Genomic DNA, 18,351 nt, shown 5'->3' with positions numbered 1-18,351 from the left:
GGGGCGGGCTTCAAAAATTTCACTTTAAAGTGATTCACTTTAACAAACTTGGCAAGACAAGTCGTAAAAGGAGGCAAAACTCACAGCAAATCTCTCACTCAGCAACATAAATTTTGGATTCCATTATGGCTAAGTCAAGGACTACCTGTAATTTGAACATGATCAGTTCCCTCTTCCGAAGGTATCCACTCTGTCTGATCAACTCTTTGCTGCCACCAAGGCCAACCAGAAAAATTTGTCAGAATATTCATGAACTGGCAGAGACATGGTAACAAGGTCAGCCAATAAACAGGCATAGCGACTAAGTCAGCCAATGAGGACGGTTTGGAAACTGAAACTGGAAGAAGCTTGGGCGTGGCTCTGTATTAAGCTCTGAGCTCGGAAGCTGCAAACTAGTCCACAACTCTGAATCAAAACTGAAACTGTTCTCTCCTCCTCCTGGGTTCTTGCCTGTAACTCTCTGCCACGTTGGTATTGTAAACTTTACTTAACACGTTATTATGTACATAAAGAAGTTAATGAATCCTGCTGAATCTGTGTGTGCTTTCTGGATTTGAATGTCTGCTGCAAAATCTTAACAAAATTGGCGTTTATTTTTAAAAGAAATAAATAAAATCTTGTACGGGATGTCACCGCCAGCATATTCCTAACCGCAAACTGACATGTCTTACAGTCCTCTCCTTATTAATAGCCTCCAGAGACAGATGATTAATTAGCCTCCCGGGGCTTAATTAAAATGCCATATATCGGTTTGAACAGAACGCAGGATGGAAGGAGAGACAGGGACGGCTCTAACTAGTGTCCAGCTGCACTCAGCCAGGGTGAACTTCAGCTGTTCGCCGCTCATAAAAACTCAGATGCCTCATTTTCATCAGCTGTAGTCGCTTCCCACATCATATAACAGAACAAGTACAAAAAGGAGAAGAAAAACCACAGTGCAGAGCTGGCCTTCAAAAGAGAAATGGACAAATTTAATCCTTCTGCAGGAAAGGATAAGACCCAAATCCCATTGCAATGGCCAGGAACCTTCAGAAATAAAACACTATTTGGACAAGGGTGCTCTCTAAACCGTCTGTCTAACTGAAATGGGGTTAGGAAACCATTATTTTTGCTACTTTTTGCAAATCTAGTGTCATGCCCTTGTTAGAGTCGGACGCTGAGGGAGAGGAGGAACAGCCGACAGGGAGTGGAGGTGTGGCTCCAGAGGTTGCGGAGGAGGCTGGGGAAGGGCAGAGGCCAGTTGGGCAGTCAGAGGAAGACCCAGGCCCATCCCATCTTCATCCTAGGCCCCGCGGGGAGGAACGGAGAAGGCAACAACTTGGCTTACGAGAGAGGAAGCGGCCATGATCCCCCACATTCTTTGCAGCTGGGGAGAATAGTATATAAGAGAGGCGGTTAAAACACAGTGTTGCCAGAAGCAAAACGTGCTTTATTTTGGTTGGCGTCCTTCCAACAGACTGTGCCTTGTTATCTCCTTGCAGATGGTAATTACTTATCCTGGTCTGCTGTGAAAATTCCTTCATTGTAGTTTGTTTTGGTTTTTTTTATTTCACCTCTATCTGCTCATTAAGTTCGGGCTGTATTGAAGACTATTTTTGAATATGATTTATCTCCAGCTGAGAATTATTGAACAGTGGGGCCAAGTTGGAGGCATTAAAGGACATTTATTTACGTTTTGGATTTTGTTACATTAGTGTTACACTCCGGGTCAACACATCTAGGCTTGCATTAGAAGCTTTAAACACAGGCTGAGAACATAGAATAACAGGGTCGGAAAGGATCTTGGAGGTCTTCTAGTCCAACCCCCTGCTCAAGCAGGAGACCCTATACCATTGCAGACAAGTGGCTGTCCAGTCCCTTCCTAAAAACCTCCAGTGATGAAGCACTCACAACTTCTGAAGGCAAAGCTGTTCCACTGTTTGATTGTCCTCACTCTTAGGAAGTTTCTCCTTAATTCCAGGTTGCTTCTCTCCTTGATTAGTTTCCACCAATTACTTCTTGTCCTGCCCTCTGGTGCTTTGGAGAATAAATGGACCACCCCCTCTCCTCGCTGTGACAGCCCCTCAAATATGGGAAGAGTGCTATCATGTCACCTTTAACCCTTCTGTTTCATAGCCTAGACATACTCAGTTCCCCCAACTGTTCATTGTATGTTTTAGCCTCCAGTCCCTTAATCCGGGATGGGCTGCTGGGGGTGAGAGCCCCCTAGCTAAGATTCTGTGCAGTTTGGAAAAACCCCAAATCCCACTCCTGGCTGGCCCCGCCCATCCTGCCCCACCCCTCCCAGGAGTCCCCACGCCGGCCATTTTGGATGCAGGTAAGTGCAGGGCACATGCAGAGGCTCAGGGAGGGTGAAAAATGGGTCTCCTGGGAGTTCAGGAAGGCTGGAAATGGGCCAGTTTCTGGCTTCCAGAGAGCCTCCGGAACCGGGGAGGGCAAAAATATCACACACACCCCGACATGGTGCAGGAGGCTGACTAGGCCACACCCACCATGGCCACGCCCACCCAGCAACCAGACAGAGAACCTGTTGCTAAATTTTTTGAAGTCCTGCCCCTAATCATCTTTGTTGCTCTTCTCTGCACTCTTTCTAGAAACTCAACATCTTTTTTATATCATGGTGACCAGAATTCAACATAATTCTCCAAGTGTGGTTTCACCCATGTGGTGTAAAGCAGTACTATCACTTCATGTGATCTTTCTGGTGATGCATCCATCTTCTTCTTCTTCTTCTTCTTCTTCTTCTTCTTCTTCTTCTTCTTCTTCTTCTTCTTCTTCTTCTTCTTCTTCTTCTTCTTCTTCTTCTTCTTCTTCTTCTTCTTCTTCTTTCTTCTTCTTCTTCTTCTTCTTCTTCTTCTTCTTCTTCTTCTTCTTCTTCTTCTTCTTCTTCTCCTCCTCCTCCTTCTCCTTCTTATTTTGTTATTATTATTATTGTTATTGTTATTATTTGCAGCTACAACACACTGCTGGCTCATACTTAACTTCATCTGTTGGTTTCACGTGTTTGCCTGTTACTCCCACCTGACAGTTGCCGCAATGTTGGCCTATTTCACCTAACATGCCAAGATGATACCTGGAGTTCTACAGCACAATATGTGCATATATTCCTTTCCAGTGCACGCCAGTGGTATTCGGAAGGAAGAAGAAAGTTAGAGTACAGCATAACAATTCCAGCCCTATCCCTGTTCTATAGGCACAGACAGGTACAAAGGGGTGGGGCCTGAACTGGGATGCCACACCTGTTTTGATCCTCACCCTGCCAAAATGCCACTGCTGGCTGTTAAAATAGGGGTGTCTTACCTTGGCAACTTCAAGACTTGTGGACTTCAATTCCCAGAATTCCCCAGCCAGCTGGCTGGGGAATTCTGGGAGTTGAAGTCCACATCCCTTAAAGTTGGCCAAGTTGGCCAATCCTGTATTACAATCGGAAATGGGAGACCGGCATTCATTGTGCAATCAAGACAGAAAAGGTACTCACCACACAACTCCTTGGTATCCACGTTACTTGAAAGAAAGGGAAAGAAAAAAATAGAAAAGAATGAGAAAAAAAAAGGAGGGGGAGATAGAACAATTTCACGCCAAGCAATTCACAACCAGTTAAGCAGAAAGTTAAGCGTGGATGTGTGTCTGAAGGTGTTTAACCCATTCTGCTGCCTTTGAAACCGAGGTCTCAGAAAATCTGCGCATTCTATCGGCAGAGATGGCTAAACTGACTGCTTTGATCAAGGGAAAACAAATACAAATACCTGGAAACCACTTCTGGACTCTGTGCTTGAGGTAGAAAAAAAAATGAATCTTTGATTTTGGGCTTTACCGATTAACAGATTAACAGCGTTGGAAGGGACTTTGTAGGTCATCTAGTCCAACCTCCTGCCCAAGTGGGAGACCCTACACCATTTCTGACAAATGTCAGTCCAATCTCTTCTTGAAAGTCTCAACTGATGGCGCTCCCACAACTTCTGAGGGCAAAAGCTGTTCCGTTGGTTGATGGTTCTCACTGTCAGAAAGTTTCTCCTTGTTTCTGGGTTAAATCTCTCCTTGTTCAGTTTCCATCCATTATTCCTTGTCTGACCTTCGGGGGCTTTGGAGAATAGCTTGACCTCTTCCTCCTCCCTGTGGCAGCCCCTCAAATATTGGAAGACTGCTATCATCTCTCCCCTGCTCCTTCTCTTCACTAGACTAGCCAGGCCCAGTTCCTGCAACCGTTCTTTGTATGTTTTAGCCTCCAGTCCCCTAATCCTCCTGGTTGCTCTCCTCTGCACTCTTTCTAGAGTCTCAACATCTTTTTTATGGTGTGGTGTCCAAAACTGGATGCAGTATTCTAGGTGTGGTCTTACTAAGGCTTTACAGATTGGTATTAGTACCTCACTTGATTTTGATTGATTGGTTAGATAAATATAGTGTTTACTATGTTAAACTAAAAAGTTGTGATTTGATGTTATTACCCCATTCTCCTGCATCGGAAGACAATGCCTTTTCTTTCTTTTTTCCCCTTCTCTTCCACACTTTTCTCTCCCCCTTTCCCTTCCCCATCTCTCCTTCTTTTTGCCTTTGCATTTGGGGAGAGGTATGTTATATCATAAATTAATAAAATTGTTATAAACACACACACGCACATACACAAAAGAAATCCTGTGCTTTCTATCTGCCAATTGGAAGGACTCAGTAGCAAAATGCCAACTCCAGCAATAACAGCAAAACCTTTTAATGCTTATCTACGAATTCCTTTCATTCGCGGTTAAAAGGCTATTAAGACTAATTATCTCTAATAAGAACGAGCCTTCCCAAGGTTGTGCAAGGCTGCCAAAAGCACTAGATTAAGTTGCCAAGAAATATTCCAAACAAAAAATCTCCAAACACAAACCAAGATAATCCAAATGTCCACAAAGCTTGAAATGCAAAAACTTGTTTGCTTTCTGCAAAGAACTCTGGTCTCTCAGACTGGCTTTTATCTCTTAAGGGAGCGGCCATCACCTTGCCGCCTCACTCCCAAGTCGCCTGTGCTGCTGCAGCTGCTCTTTCCTTCCAGCAGCCCTGCGTGCATGCGCACTGGGCACAGGCTCCTCGGGGTCCTCTTCCTCACTGCTGCCAGCCTCCACAATCCCCAAAGACAGCCCTCCACTCCCCGATGGTCTTGGCCTCATCCGTGCATCACATGCAGGCCCCTCATCTGAGTCCTCACTCTCCGAGACCTCAGCCATCCGCACCTGCTGACGGCGAACCACAAAAGCTTTAAATTCCTTTTTCAGTGGGGCATTTTTGCTGAACTTCCTGGCCTCTTCAAAGTGAGCTGTGCTTGGTACTATCTTTGATGACTTTTGAGGATTAGGTAAAGTTCCAAGCATTTTTAATCATTGAATCCATATACATAGACCCGTGGTGCTCCAGTGGTTAGAGTGCAGTATTGCAGGCTAACTTTGCTCACAGTCTGGAGTTCGAAGCTGACCAGGTCAAAGTTGACTCAGAATTTCCACTCTTCTGAAGTCAGTAAAATGAGGACCCAGATTGTTGGGGGCAAGAAGCTGACTCTTTAAACCACAGAGGGGCTGTAAAGCACTATGAGGTGGTATATAAGTCTAAGTCCTGACCAGCACAAGGTTGACTCAGCCTTCCATCCGTCCAAGGTCAGTAAAATGAGGACCCAGATTGTTGGGAGCAAGAAGGTGACTCTGTAAACCGCTTAGAGAGGGCTGTGAAGCAGTATATAAGTCTAAATGCTATCACTATGGCTACCTGGATGTTTATGAGCTCTGTATTCAAGCTGCTGCTTTTATTGTTTATTTTTGTTTTAGAGTTACAAGTATATTGTGTGTTAATCCTATATTTTAGTGCTTTTAAAAATTTAGCTGGCTTGGTCATCATCTCCCTCATATGAAGTTCATTTCCCCTCCTCAAATATCCCATCCACTTGGCACTCGATCTGAGATAAGGACAAGTTCTTTATCAACTCACGCCCCGGCAAGCCTATTTTCACCTCCCTTTCCTGGTGTTTTTACACAATCTTTTATCCCGATAAGGCTTCCAATGCTTCCTGTGATTGACAGCTCTCTCTTGCTCAGTAACTTCCAATCCATCTGTCCTTAAAAAAAAAAAACCAAGAAGAAAAAAAGTAACACCCTCAGCCCCAATCTGCTTGTCATTTCACCTTCAAGTTCTTTTTCAGATTTAATTCTTCATCCAGTTGTTATAAAGAATGGGAAAAACTTTGGAAAGCCGCAAACCTCAATTTTCCACGAGCAAATTCTATTCCCCCGGTAAAATGTTGTTGACATGCTGAAGTATGCAAAGGTAGTTCGATACCTAAATCAATCAATCTAACCTACTTAGCCAAAATGATTCAAACCACAAAAGAAGAAAGAACTGCTTCATCAAATTCTTCAACAAAGCAAGCCATAACAGCAGAAGGCTTGATTCTACCTGCTGAAGAATAGAAATAGTTCCAGAAAAAAAATGAGAAAATCCTAGTTGGCTACCTGGCTGCAAACTCTAACTAGTGAAATTTTCTTATTATTATTTTTTTAGGTACTTGGGTACTTATTATCATATGTGCTGGACTTGCACGAAAACAAGAAAATATTGGACAAAAATACATACATTGGTTGGAAAAGATGATCAAGCAACATGTAGATCTGAAACCAGAACTATTTTTGTTGGGTATAATGCCGGAGGGCTATGATAAAGGGGCTACATATCTAGTTTTGTATGTATTGACAGCAGCAAGGATTTTATGTGCACACTATTGGAAAAATGAGAACATTCCATCAGATGAGGATGTAATTCGGAAAATATTAGACTGTGCAGAGATGGATAGACTGATGTTAAAAATAAAGGACAAAGAAGACACAGAGTATTACTTAACATGGAATAGATTTTACAAGTGGCTAGAGATAAGAGGTAGAAATTAGACGAAGAAAGATTATTGCTATGTATGACTTAAATATAAAGATGGTTTATACTTATAAATATGCCAATACAACCAACAGAATTACAAATAAGCTAATATAAAGAGAAATCTAGTTAAAACTATTCCGTTACAGTATTATTATTATTATTTGTATATATGTTAATATTCTTTTTTGTTCTTTCTTTGCTTTTCTGGAAATGATATGCCCTGACAATACACTGTATTCAAAATGTTTATGAATAAAAAAAAGAAAGAAATAGAAATCAAGCAGGACTGTTTAGTGTCCATAAGTCCTGCTTGTTTGGTTTTTGATGTGCATTACAAATACCCTATCAGATGTTTTTAAATATGCTGTAATTAAAGTTCTCGCACTCATAGAAATTCATAAATCCTTTGAGCCTTTACAGGAAGTTCAAAAACATCGAGAGAATTGAGCAAAAGTCTTAAGTATACCCAAGAAAGATGAAGAAAGGCAGAAGCTTCTGTAATACGAAAATAAAACTTTTGGAGAAATTAAAAGGCAACAAACGAGAATATTGAAGTGCACCCGGAACTGTCCGTGGTGCTGAAATTTAGATTTCCTCGTGGCAAACTTTTGAAGAGTTATTTTTCAATCTTGGCAATTTTAAGATGTGCAGACTTCAAGTCCACACATCTTAAAAGTATTCTGGGAGTTGAAATCCACACATCTTAAACTTCCTAAAGGTGAGAAATACTGCTTTAGGGGGAAAAAAAAAGCATTAACAAGCCTGATTTCCTCTTTGATTTTACATTCTCCTTCCCGAAACAGTTCTTGGAAATTGGTCATATTACAGTTTGGTCTAACAGAGGTTGACTATAGAAGCCGCATGAGAGGAAATTTGATATAACTCCAGGAGATTTATTTTTTCTCCAAATATTATCGTGGAAAAAGTTGAAGCAAGAAAACATGCTATTGGCTTTGGACTGAGGAAATGAGGTTTCTCAGGATGGGAAGTCTCACTATTTCAGCTACATAATCAATGCTCAGGGATGATAGGACCTGCATTGCAGCATTTAAAGGCCAATAATTCTTTACTTTTTTTTTCTAGACCAAGAGTTCTGCACTTGGGCAGATTGGCATTAGAATTAAGCAATTAAAATAAATATTGTCCCTGTTTTGTGATTTGTGGTAGTTACCAGATGGCAAAAGCTCTCTGCAGCCAAGATCTTTTAAGCTGATTTTAGAATTCAGTATACAATAATAAGTTAACAGATCAGACCATGTTCTAAGAGAAAGTGAGCTGTTTCAGACAGTTGAGTTTCAAAAAGATGAGTTAGGTTGATGCCCTACTGATACAAGTGATGAATCAGAATGATTTGCAAGATACTGTTTGAAGTCTAAGAGAAGACTTAGAAGATGACAATTGATTCTAGCAAGCTGATGATTAATTGAATGGAAAATCACTATGGTTTTGAGTTTTGTTGTTAAATCGACTTTGGCCCAAAGCTTTGTTGAATATGATATGGGGAAAATGTATTGAGGCTAAAGAAATACAGAATAACAGAGCTGGAAGGGATCTTGTAGGTCATCTAGTCCAACCCCCCTGCCCAAGCAGGGGGTTGACTAGACCCTACACCCAACCCCCTGACCCTACACCATTTCTGACAGATGGCAGTCCAGGCTCTTCTTGAAAGATTCCAGTATCCCACAACTTCTGAAGGCCACTTCCATTCCATGGGTTGATTGCTCTCACTGTCAGAAAATCCTTTCTTATTTCTAGATTGAATCTCTCGATCAGTTTTTTAGAAATTCTAAAAGCACCATTATCTTCTTTCTGATTTGTGAAATACACATCCATCATTTCCAAGCTGGATGTATTAAATGACAACTTCCATAATTCTGGATAAATGAACAAATGATGGGAGACCCAAAATGAAATGTACTTGCTACATTATCCTTAAATTCATCTGCTATTGTAGGGCATGACCGAGGGAGGGGTCAAACTAGTCATAGGCCAGGAGTCCATTTGTGCCCACAAGAGATCTAAGACCAGCCCATCTTGAATGCCTTTCTGATCTCCCACTCATTTCTCTTGATCATTAGTTGGCCAGAACATTGGAATGCAATCAATCATGGCCTCTAAGTTCCTGTATGCAACAGGAAAAGGGAATTTTTTTAACAGTATCAGAATTGTGATTCCAGAAGGTTTCAAGCTGCATCTTACAAAACCAAATAGTTTAATCATCTGTTTTATTTGGGGGTTCTTTGAGTTAGGGTTTTGTTTTTGTTTTATAACTGAATTATCAGCATTTTTAAATATAGAATACCAAAAGCTAATTCTCTAGAGAGGGTGGGTGAGAAAGACACTATATAAAATCTGAGACAGGCAAAGGTTTTCTCTTATCAGCTTTATTTTTAGACTGACAATGGCTATGATGTAATTGAGACTTGGAAGGAAGATAAACACACAATGATTTGTTGCTACAGGCAACAATATTGGGAAGTAACATCATAACAAAGATCGCTGCCTGTGAAATTTGTGTCTCCCATATTTTAATTTCCTTTGATTTATCTCCTAGCACAGAAATCACTCCCTCTCTCCATTATGACTGGTCAAGATATTTAAAAGTTAATTATTTTACAATTTGTGCCTTAATTAATATTTTCTATCACAAATCCTATAGACACCTGGTACAAGATATGATATTTATTTACTTATTCAGCCATTTCTTTACTTATTTATTTATTCAAATTTCTATCCTACCCACGGTACTTGCCTTACTCGTGCATGTTTATGCATGTCTTGGTGTCATCTTGCAAATGAGATCACGACATACATAGCATCACTTGCATTCTCTGTATGGCAGCTATTATGCTTCTCACCCTCAAACATATCAAACATTAAAGCATTGTTTTAATATATTTGATGTGGAATGTTTTAACGTATGTGATGTATTGGCACAACTGATGAAAGCCGACTCTGGAATTTCCTGCAGCTTTCACCTAATTAAAAGACAAAAGTTTGCCCCTTTCTCCAGGTCACTGGTCATGCTGTCCAATCAAAGTACTGCCCGGTTGCTTGGTTACTTCACTCCTCCCCTGGCCAGCCACCTGCCAGAATGTCCTTGATTCTGCACAGGAAAACTTTATTGTTTTGGCTACAAACCCCATCTAACTATTTCCACTCTCCCTGTCCCTTCTTCTGCCTTGTGGCAACCCTGAAGCCTTCAAGATAGCCTCAGCCAGGTTCACTTCAAGGTTGACAGCAACAACTTCACCATCATGTCAATCTGACACACCAAATAGCAATAGCACTTAGTCTTATATACCGCTTCACAGTGCTTCTAGTCCTCTCTGAGCAGTTTACAGAGTCCGCCTGTTACCCACAACAATCTAGGTCCTCATTTTATCCACCTTGGAAGGATGGAATGGTGAGTCTACCTGGAGCCAATCAGGATTGAACTCCTGGCAGTGGGAAGAGTCAGCCTGCAATACTGCATCCTAGCCATTGCTCATCATGGGTGGATGGATAGAAGGACAATAGCTCAGACTTATATATTGCTTCACAGTACTTTACAGCCCTGTCTAAGCAGTTTACAGAGTCAGCCTCTTGCCCCCAACAATCTGGGTCATTTTACTCACCTTGGAAGGATGAAGAGCTCAGTTAACCATGAGCCTGGTGAGATAAATTGGTTGATTGCCAAATTGCAGTCAGCCAGCTGTCAGCAGAAATAGCCTGCAGTACTGCACTCTAACCACTGCGCCACTGTGGCTCATATATGTAAATGTATATAAATATACAGTTTACAACACATGCCAGTTGCCAATCATCTGAATTTCGATTACATGACCATGGGGATGCTACAGTGGTTGGAAGTGTGAAAAATGGTAGAGTGATGACCCGGAGTGTCCCACCAATGTAACAAAAACCAAAACGTAAATAGAGGTCCTTTAACACCTTAAACTTGGCTTCACTGTTCAATTGTTCACAGTTGGAGATTAAACTCTTTCCAAAATAACATTCCAAACGAAAGAAATACAGTCCAAACTCAAAGAGCAGATAACGAAGCAATTAAAAAACACCGAAAACAAACCACACTGAAGAAAGTTCCACGACAGACCAGGATAATTAATTACAAACTTCAAGAAGATAACCAGGTATAATCCATTGGAAGAACGCCAACCAAGATAAACTTCATCCAGGAATAAAACATGCTTTGTTTACAACGTTCGCCTGTAGGCATGTCCAACCTCTTATCCAGTTGTCACAGCTGCAGCCCATGAAGAGGATCAAGGCCCTCTCCTCCCCAGTAGACCACGTCTCTCCCTTATCCTTTCTTCCCTGCGTGCCCTAGGATGGAGAGGGGATGGGTCTGGGTCCTCCTCTGACTGCTCAGCCGGCCTCTGCCCTTCCCCAGCCTCCTCCCCAGCCTCCAGAGCCACACTTCCACTCCCTGTTGGCTGTTCCTCCTCTCCCTCAGTCTCCACCAGGGGCATGACAGGTGGTAAGTCACTTTTTTCAGTGTGTTGTAACTTCAGACAGTTACTAAATAAGTCAAGGACTACCTGTATAATATTTTCAAAAAGTAATTTTGCCTTTTTTATAAAGCCACAGAAGGAAGCCACAGGCTTACTAAAGCAAAGCAATTAAAATTTTGCATCTCAGCCCAGTTGAGAGATAATTAACGGAGAATCCTTGCATCGTACTGCACTCATGTCAGAAGCACTGAGGTGCTTCGGAAGCACTTGAGGTGCTTCATGCTTGAAAGGATTGGCTGGTGACATCACCGTTGCCCAGGGAACACCCAGGCTCTTTTCATATCCCTGGCAGGAGCTGGAGTGAAGAATGGGAGCTTACCCATTCCCACAGCAGCATTCGAATGCAGGCGTGCTGCTTGTCAACCGACAGCATCCTAACTACTATTCTCCTCAGAGCGCTTACAGACTTGAATACTTTTCTCTGTCAACCCTGAAGCCATTTTGAAGCATCTTCAAGACTGCCACAGCTTTCTGGTTAGAACTGTGGGAACGGGAGCCGGGGAGGTAGAGATAACTGGGGACTTGTAGCCAAAATAACATTCTTTCTCCTGGGAACCAAGGATGTTTTTACCAGGTGCTGGGGAGGCACAGATTGGAACCAACTGGGGTTGGGGCTGTGACCAGATTGGACCATGTGACAGGCATGTGGACTACAGGAAGGAAGTTTGACTTTTAATTTGGGTGGGGAAAACCATGGGACCCTCAGAGAAATTGTAGATCTAGAAAATCTAGAACTACGCCACCTTCAGTCCAATCTAAGTATAGTATATAAAATCATACATTGCAATGTCCTACCTGTCAATGAATACTTCAGCTTCAACCATACTAACACTAGAGCACACAATAGATACAAACTCAAGGTTAATGTTACTAAACTTGATTGCAGGAAATACGACTTCAGCAACAGACTGGTCAATGTCTGGAATACTCTACCTGACTCTGTGGTTTTTTCCCCAACCCCCCAAAACTTTAACCTTATATATATCCCCACCTGAGATTTAAGCTCTCTGGTTTGTAATCTCGTGAGATGCTTCACTGCTTTTGACTGCATGACATGCAGCTACAACAGCTGCCTTGCAAACTGGGAAGGCTTGTTCCAAGCATAATATCTCTTTGGTGTGGGCTGTTAGTTCTCCTGCTACCAATTCTACCTTGTAAAGGTAGATAAAGGTGAAATATTTCCCCTTTTTAGCCGGGTCTGACTTGTGGGGTGGTGCTCATTTCTGTTTCTTGGCTGAGGGAGTCAGTTTTGTCTCGAGGCACTTCTGTGGTCACGTGGCCAGCATGACTATACACCGAAGCATATGGAACCCTTCCTGCCAAAGTGGTACCTATTTATCTACTCACCTTTGCATGCTTTCAAACTGCTAGGTGGGCAGGAACTGGAGCAAGTATTGGGAGCTCATCCCATCACGCAGTCTCAAACCAAAGATGTCAGCTTTCCAGCAGACAATCTCATTATCTTTAACCGCTGAAGCATTCTAGAGATAGTGCTGTCAAATCAGGCTTAATTCCAGCTGACAATTCAGATAAACACTCCTCCATCTTGATCTGCCTTCAGCAATAATTTTGTTCATTCCTGTAGCCGCTGATCCTATCTAAACCCTCATTTCTCTAATCCAGTGTTTCTTATCGCTGGCAACTGTAAGGCGTGAGGACTTCAACTCCTAGAATTATGGAGTCCTTGGTGCTCTCTGAGCTTGATTGTTTTCGTTCAGACTTTCGGCATGAAATGCTGAAAAGGTGGTTTTCTGTGTGAAAACCACCAAGCTCAAGAGGGTGCCAATGACTCCATAGTTCAACCCTGAGCTACAGAGATTCTCTTCTGTAGCTCCCAGAATTCCTCATCCGGTTGAAGTCTACACATCCTAAAGTTGCCAAGGTTGAGGAAAACTGCTCTGTTGTCCCCCCTTCTTCCTCTTTCTCAATTTTATGACCTTTTATTTGCAGCAGGTATGAAGAGAATGAAGGGGTTGGATGAAGTTTTGCCAAAAACTGGAAGTAACTTCTTTCACCCTCAATCTTTCCCAGTATTAGGCTCTTCTCCAGCGAGTCCTTCCTTCTCATCAGGTGGCCCAAGTATTTGAGTTTCCTCTTCAGGATCTGACCTTCTAAAGAGCAGTGAGGGTTAATCTCCCCCAGGACTGACCGGTTTGATCGCCTTGCAGTCCAAGGGACTTGTAAGAGTCTTCTCCAGCACCAGAGTTCAAAGGCCTCCATTCTTTGATGCTCAGCCTTCCTTATGGTCCAACTTTCATATGAATTGTACTGTACTAAAATTTTATCTTTGTTTGTCGCCCAGAATTCCTATGGTTTGTTGAATAAATAAACCAACAACGAATCCCTACCCTTCCTCATGCTGGCTCTCCTTTCCAGGGGTGGTAGAAGGGCTGCAGAGAGGGCACCAGGGTCACATAAAACAAGGGAAGATGTTTTCATTTAAAAGATGACCCTCTCATTTGCAAGCCATCAAAACAAAACCCCAATAAGATCTCAAGATCTCACATTTCTCCAAATGTGCCTTCATGCATTTTATTTCCTCTGACTCCCCCTACCCCCCATTTTGAAGCATGCGGCCCCAATAGTTCAGAACAATTTTGAGCTCTGAGTCAGAAAGAATTTTGCAATATTCAAGGAAATGTGCAGTCGGAATGAGAAACAATTAATTATTAACCTGGGAAGTGAGAGTGCGGCTACACTGCTTAACTGTGGGCCACAAAACATTCTCCAGCTTTCCTACTGCGAGGATGGTAGGAGAGAATTCTGGACAAGAATAGTTATTTAAAATGTAAAATTATTGGGTAAAGGCAAAGGTTCCCCCCGCACACGTATGTGCTAGTCGTTTTCTGGCTCTAGGGGGCGGTGCTCATCTCCATTACAAAGCCGAAGAGCCAGCACTGTCCAAAGACATCTCCGTGGTCATGTGGCCGGCAGGACTAAACACTGAAGGCACATGGAATGCTGTTCCCTTTCCACCAAAGGGGTCCCTATTTTTCTACTTGCATTTTTACATGCTTTCAAACTGCTAGGTTGGCAGAAGCTGGGACAAGTAACAGGAGCTCACTCCGTTACATGGTGCTAGGGATTCGAACTGCCGAACTGTCGACCTTTCTGATCAACAAGCTCAGCGTTTTAGCCACTGAGCCACCATGTCCCTGTGAAACTATTAGAATAATCTTTAAGGAAAAGGATAGAGGAGAAACACAGTGATGGGCGAAGCAATGGAAAACTTTCAGAGTGAGAGTGACAGGTTCACACTCTTTGAATGAAATGAGAAGTTAATTTGTCCGTCTAAATACCCAATGAAGGTGACCTTTTGTGACAGAGTTGGGTAACCCCCTTCCGGCACTGATGATGTTCCCTAGTTGGGTAATGAAAGGTCTGCAAGCAAACAACCCAGGACCAAGTTCAATCCCGAGCTACAGATATTCTCTTGTGTGTAGTTAATCTGGATAGAAAATCTTAAACCAGAGATTAAAAACAAAATCCTCCTTTGGAATATCTGATGCATGGAAGATGCAGTTGGCTGCTTAACAGAAGATTTCCCTCTGCCAGACCAGATAAAAAAAACCCAATTGCTTCTCAATCCACTCATCTAAACCGAAAGAAACCGTCACCTGAAAGAAAGGCCAAACACATTTCAAACTTTTTCACTTACCCCAAGTCAGGTAGCAATAATTGGTGTGTTGTTTTTTTTCCCTCAGCTTTTTCTACTTGCATTTCTTGTCGTAATTAATTGCTTTTTAGATGTATGTTTTTCCTCTTTGGCAAGTGCTATTTATATGCACACAGATATCGTCTGCTTATATGCAAGTGTATTTTATATGGGGCAATTTGATTGTGCTTCTAATTATATCTGTATCTTCAAGTTATCTCTAGTTAGGTTAGGCCCAACAAGTATATATTTTCATAACTTTGATTTAAAAAAACAAATATTATTCTGGCTTTTAAACTCCTATTGTGAGAATCTTGACTATATATTATAGTTTAGCCCTCAGCATTGTAAGTAGACCTCAATATATGACCACAACTAAGCCTCAAAACTCTGTTGCTGAGACATTTGTTTAGGTGAAGGTTTACAACCTTTCTTGCCATAGCTATTAAGCAGTGGTGGTATTCAGCTGGTTCACACCGGTTCAAGTGAACCGGTAGCAAGGATTTGGCATGGGTTGCCGAACCAGTAGCAAATTCTGGCTGGCCACGCCCCTGACCCGGTCAACTGTCCCTCGCTTGCCCCGCTCACCCAATGCTCACTCACCCCACCTGCCTGACACTTGCCCTGCCCAGTGACTTCTTAAGGTATTTCTTTTTTTTTTCCCCTCCCGACAATCAGCTGTTCCTACGATCAGCTGTGCCGGGATTCCCCTTGCTTACTTACTGCTTTGCCCAGGAGGCTTCCCTGAGACCCAGGAAGTCCCAAAATGAAATGTGTGTGTGGGGGGGGTGCTGTGTGCCCCCTCCAGGCTCCATTTTTTCTCTTCCTGAGCCCCAGGGAAGCTTCCTGAGAGCAAAAATGCCCCCCTAGAGGCTTACCTAGGGCCCAGAAGGCCCCCCAACTGGGGTGTGTGGGGTGTGCTGCTGCAAAAAAATCCATGCCCACCCTGTCACATGGCCATGCCCACCAAGCCACACCCACAGAACCTGTAGTAACATTTTTTTGAATCCCACCACTGCTATTAAATGAATTGCTACAGTTGTTAAGTTAGTAACACGGTTGTTAAATGAGTCTGGATTCCTCATTGACCTAGCTTGTCAGAAGGCCACAAAAGGGGAATCACATGACTGTGGGACACTGCAACCATCATAAATGTGGGTCAGTTGTCAAGCATCTGAATTTGGATCAGGGGACCAAAGGGATGCTGCGAACAGTCGTGTCAGCTAGATTTCCAGCTTGGTTTTCCTGAAGCTTGCTTGCTCTCGGCAGCCATAGAAACAGGGAGGGGGTGTTTAGGCCTTTGGGATGGGGAAGCAAGCTGGTGTTTAGCAGTCCCATGAGAATTGGAAGGGAGGTTTGCCCTCATGAACTCTGGTGCTACTGAGTGGAGTTATCAGTGGTGGGATTCGAATTTGTTTACAGTCGGTTCTGTGGGCGTGGCTTGGTGGGCCTGGCAGGGGAAGGATACTGCAAAATCCCACTTCCCTACCCACCCCATTAACCTGCTTTCCAGCTCTGTTCTCCTGTGCAGGGCAACCAAAGAAGACCCAGCCAATCAGCTGGGACTCGATGGGAGGCAGGGAATAGATGGGGCCAGTCAGAGGTGGGATTTGCCGGTTCTCCAAACTATTCAAAATTCCGCTACCGGTTCTCCAGAACCTATCAGAACCGGCTGAATACTACCTCTGGATGTTACACTTCTTCAAGGCTAACCATCCTAAGTCACAAAACATCTGCATAGGAGATTTTCCCATAACATTTTTATTGGACGCTGATTGGACTCTCAATGCTGAACGATGGGGTGATTTTCACTGTCAAACTTTTGTGTGGCTTATTCCAGATCTTCCCTTGCTTTCCCTGCTATCAGTTCATTCTTAGTAACAGAATAACAGAGTTGGAAGGGACCTTGTAGGTCATCTAGTCCAACCCCCTTCCCCAAGCAGTAGCCCCTGCACCATTTCTGACAGATGGCAGTCCAGTCTCTTCTTGAAAGCTTCCAGGGATGAAGGTCCCACAATGTCCGAGGGCAACTTCTGTTCCGTTGGTTGATTGTTCTCACTGTCAGAAACTTTCTCCTTGTTTCCAGGTTGAATCTCTCCTTGATCAGTTTCCATCCACTATTCCTTGTCTGGCCTTCAGGGGATTTGGAAAATAGCTTGACCCCTTCCTCCTCCTCTCTGTGGCAGCCCCTCAGATATTGGAAGGCTGCTCTCCTGTCTCCCCTGGTCCTTCTCTTCCCTAGACTAGCCAGGCCCAGTTCCTGCAACCGTTCGTTGTATGTTTTAGCCTCCAGTCCCCTAATCATCTTTGTTGCTCTTCTCTGCACTCTTTCTAGAGCCTCTAGAATTTCTAGAGTGAAAATAGAGTTGGATGTTTTCTTTCTTAGGATTTGAATGGAGGTAGACCTGACAGGCCATAATTGTGAAAAATGGTCATGTCACTTTTTTCAATGCTGTTGTAGCATTGAATGGTCACTACAGAAACTGTTGTAAGTAGAGGATTACTTTTACATTATATATTTACTTTTTATACTGCATTGTTCTAAGCTGGTCTTTGAGTGTAATTGAGTTGATATGATATGGTGGATAGAATGCTGTTTTCTTTCTCTTTAAAAACACAGAAAAAGAAAACCCAAATAACTAAAGAACATTGGAGAAAGATTATAAAACAGATAAATTTCATGTATAAACTCCTTGGTCATACTCCTTGTTACAGAAATACAGGAAATTCTGCGTTTAGCCAGAAAAGTTTCCTCAGTTTATTCCTGTAAATACATTTTGAAAACAAGGTCTTAAAAATGCAAGGTTGTTTTTCTATGAATTGCAATCTTTGGCAGTTTTTTCCCCCAAATATCTTATGTTATATTTTCTTGTATTGGACTGTATTGCATACTGGCATATTTTTTTCTGCATAGCTCTTATGGGAAAATGTATTATTTGTGTCTGTCATTTTTCATCAAAAGAAACTACATATTTCTTTTACTTCTCTAAATTAGACTTTCAATCAGCGGAAGGCTCACAATTCAGGGAGGAATCAGAAGCTAAGGTAATTGAAACTTTAATTAAACCTTAAAATATAGCGTAACTATATTTGGGTAATGACTGTAAGTATATATAGATCTTTCTCTGAAGCGAAAACCACTGATTTAAAATGTTCTTTTAAAAAATGACAAACGACAAACAGCCAAACAATGGAAGGCAATTACAAAATTTTAAAAAGATAATTATGGGAAACATAAAATCCATCACACCAATAGAGAGAATGTACTCAAAATCAAATTGAGCCTAAAAA

The 18,351-nt window shown here is 42.4% G+C and overlaps 1 protein-coding gene across 3 annotated transcripts in view; it reads right to left on the bottom strand.

The window, feature by feature from the left end:
• The window catches only part of NECAB2 (N-terminal EF-hand calcium binding protein 2), a 239,797-nt gene that overhangs the window by 150,593 nt on the left and 70,853 nt on the right, over positions 1–18,351 (bottom strand). For 2 of the 3 annotated variants that reach the window (XR_015744934.1, XM_087940473.1), the window contains exon 4: positions 3,479–3,504. The exons of the other annotated variant lie outside the window; for it this stretch is intronic. Coding sequence is in view for 1 of the 2 variants with exons in the window: in XM_087940473.1 (XP_087796599.1) it covers positions 3,479–3,504 (26 nt within the window). In the remaining variant the exon portion in view is untranslated. The remainder of the gene's footprint in view (positions 1–3,478; positions 3,505–18,351) is intronic. 3 annotated transcript variants of the gene reach the window in all.

This window comes from Pseudonaja textilis, chromosome 11, assembly GCF_049901715.1.
Source record: "Pseudonaja textilis isolate UNSWEBS1 chromosome 11, rPseTex1.2, whole genome shotgun sequence".
Lineage (NCBI taxonomy): Eukaryota > Metazoa > Chordata > Lepidosauria > Squamata > Elapidae > Pseudonaja > Pseudonaja textilis.
This window is presented reverse-complemented; position numbering and strand designations above follow the sequence as displayed.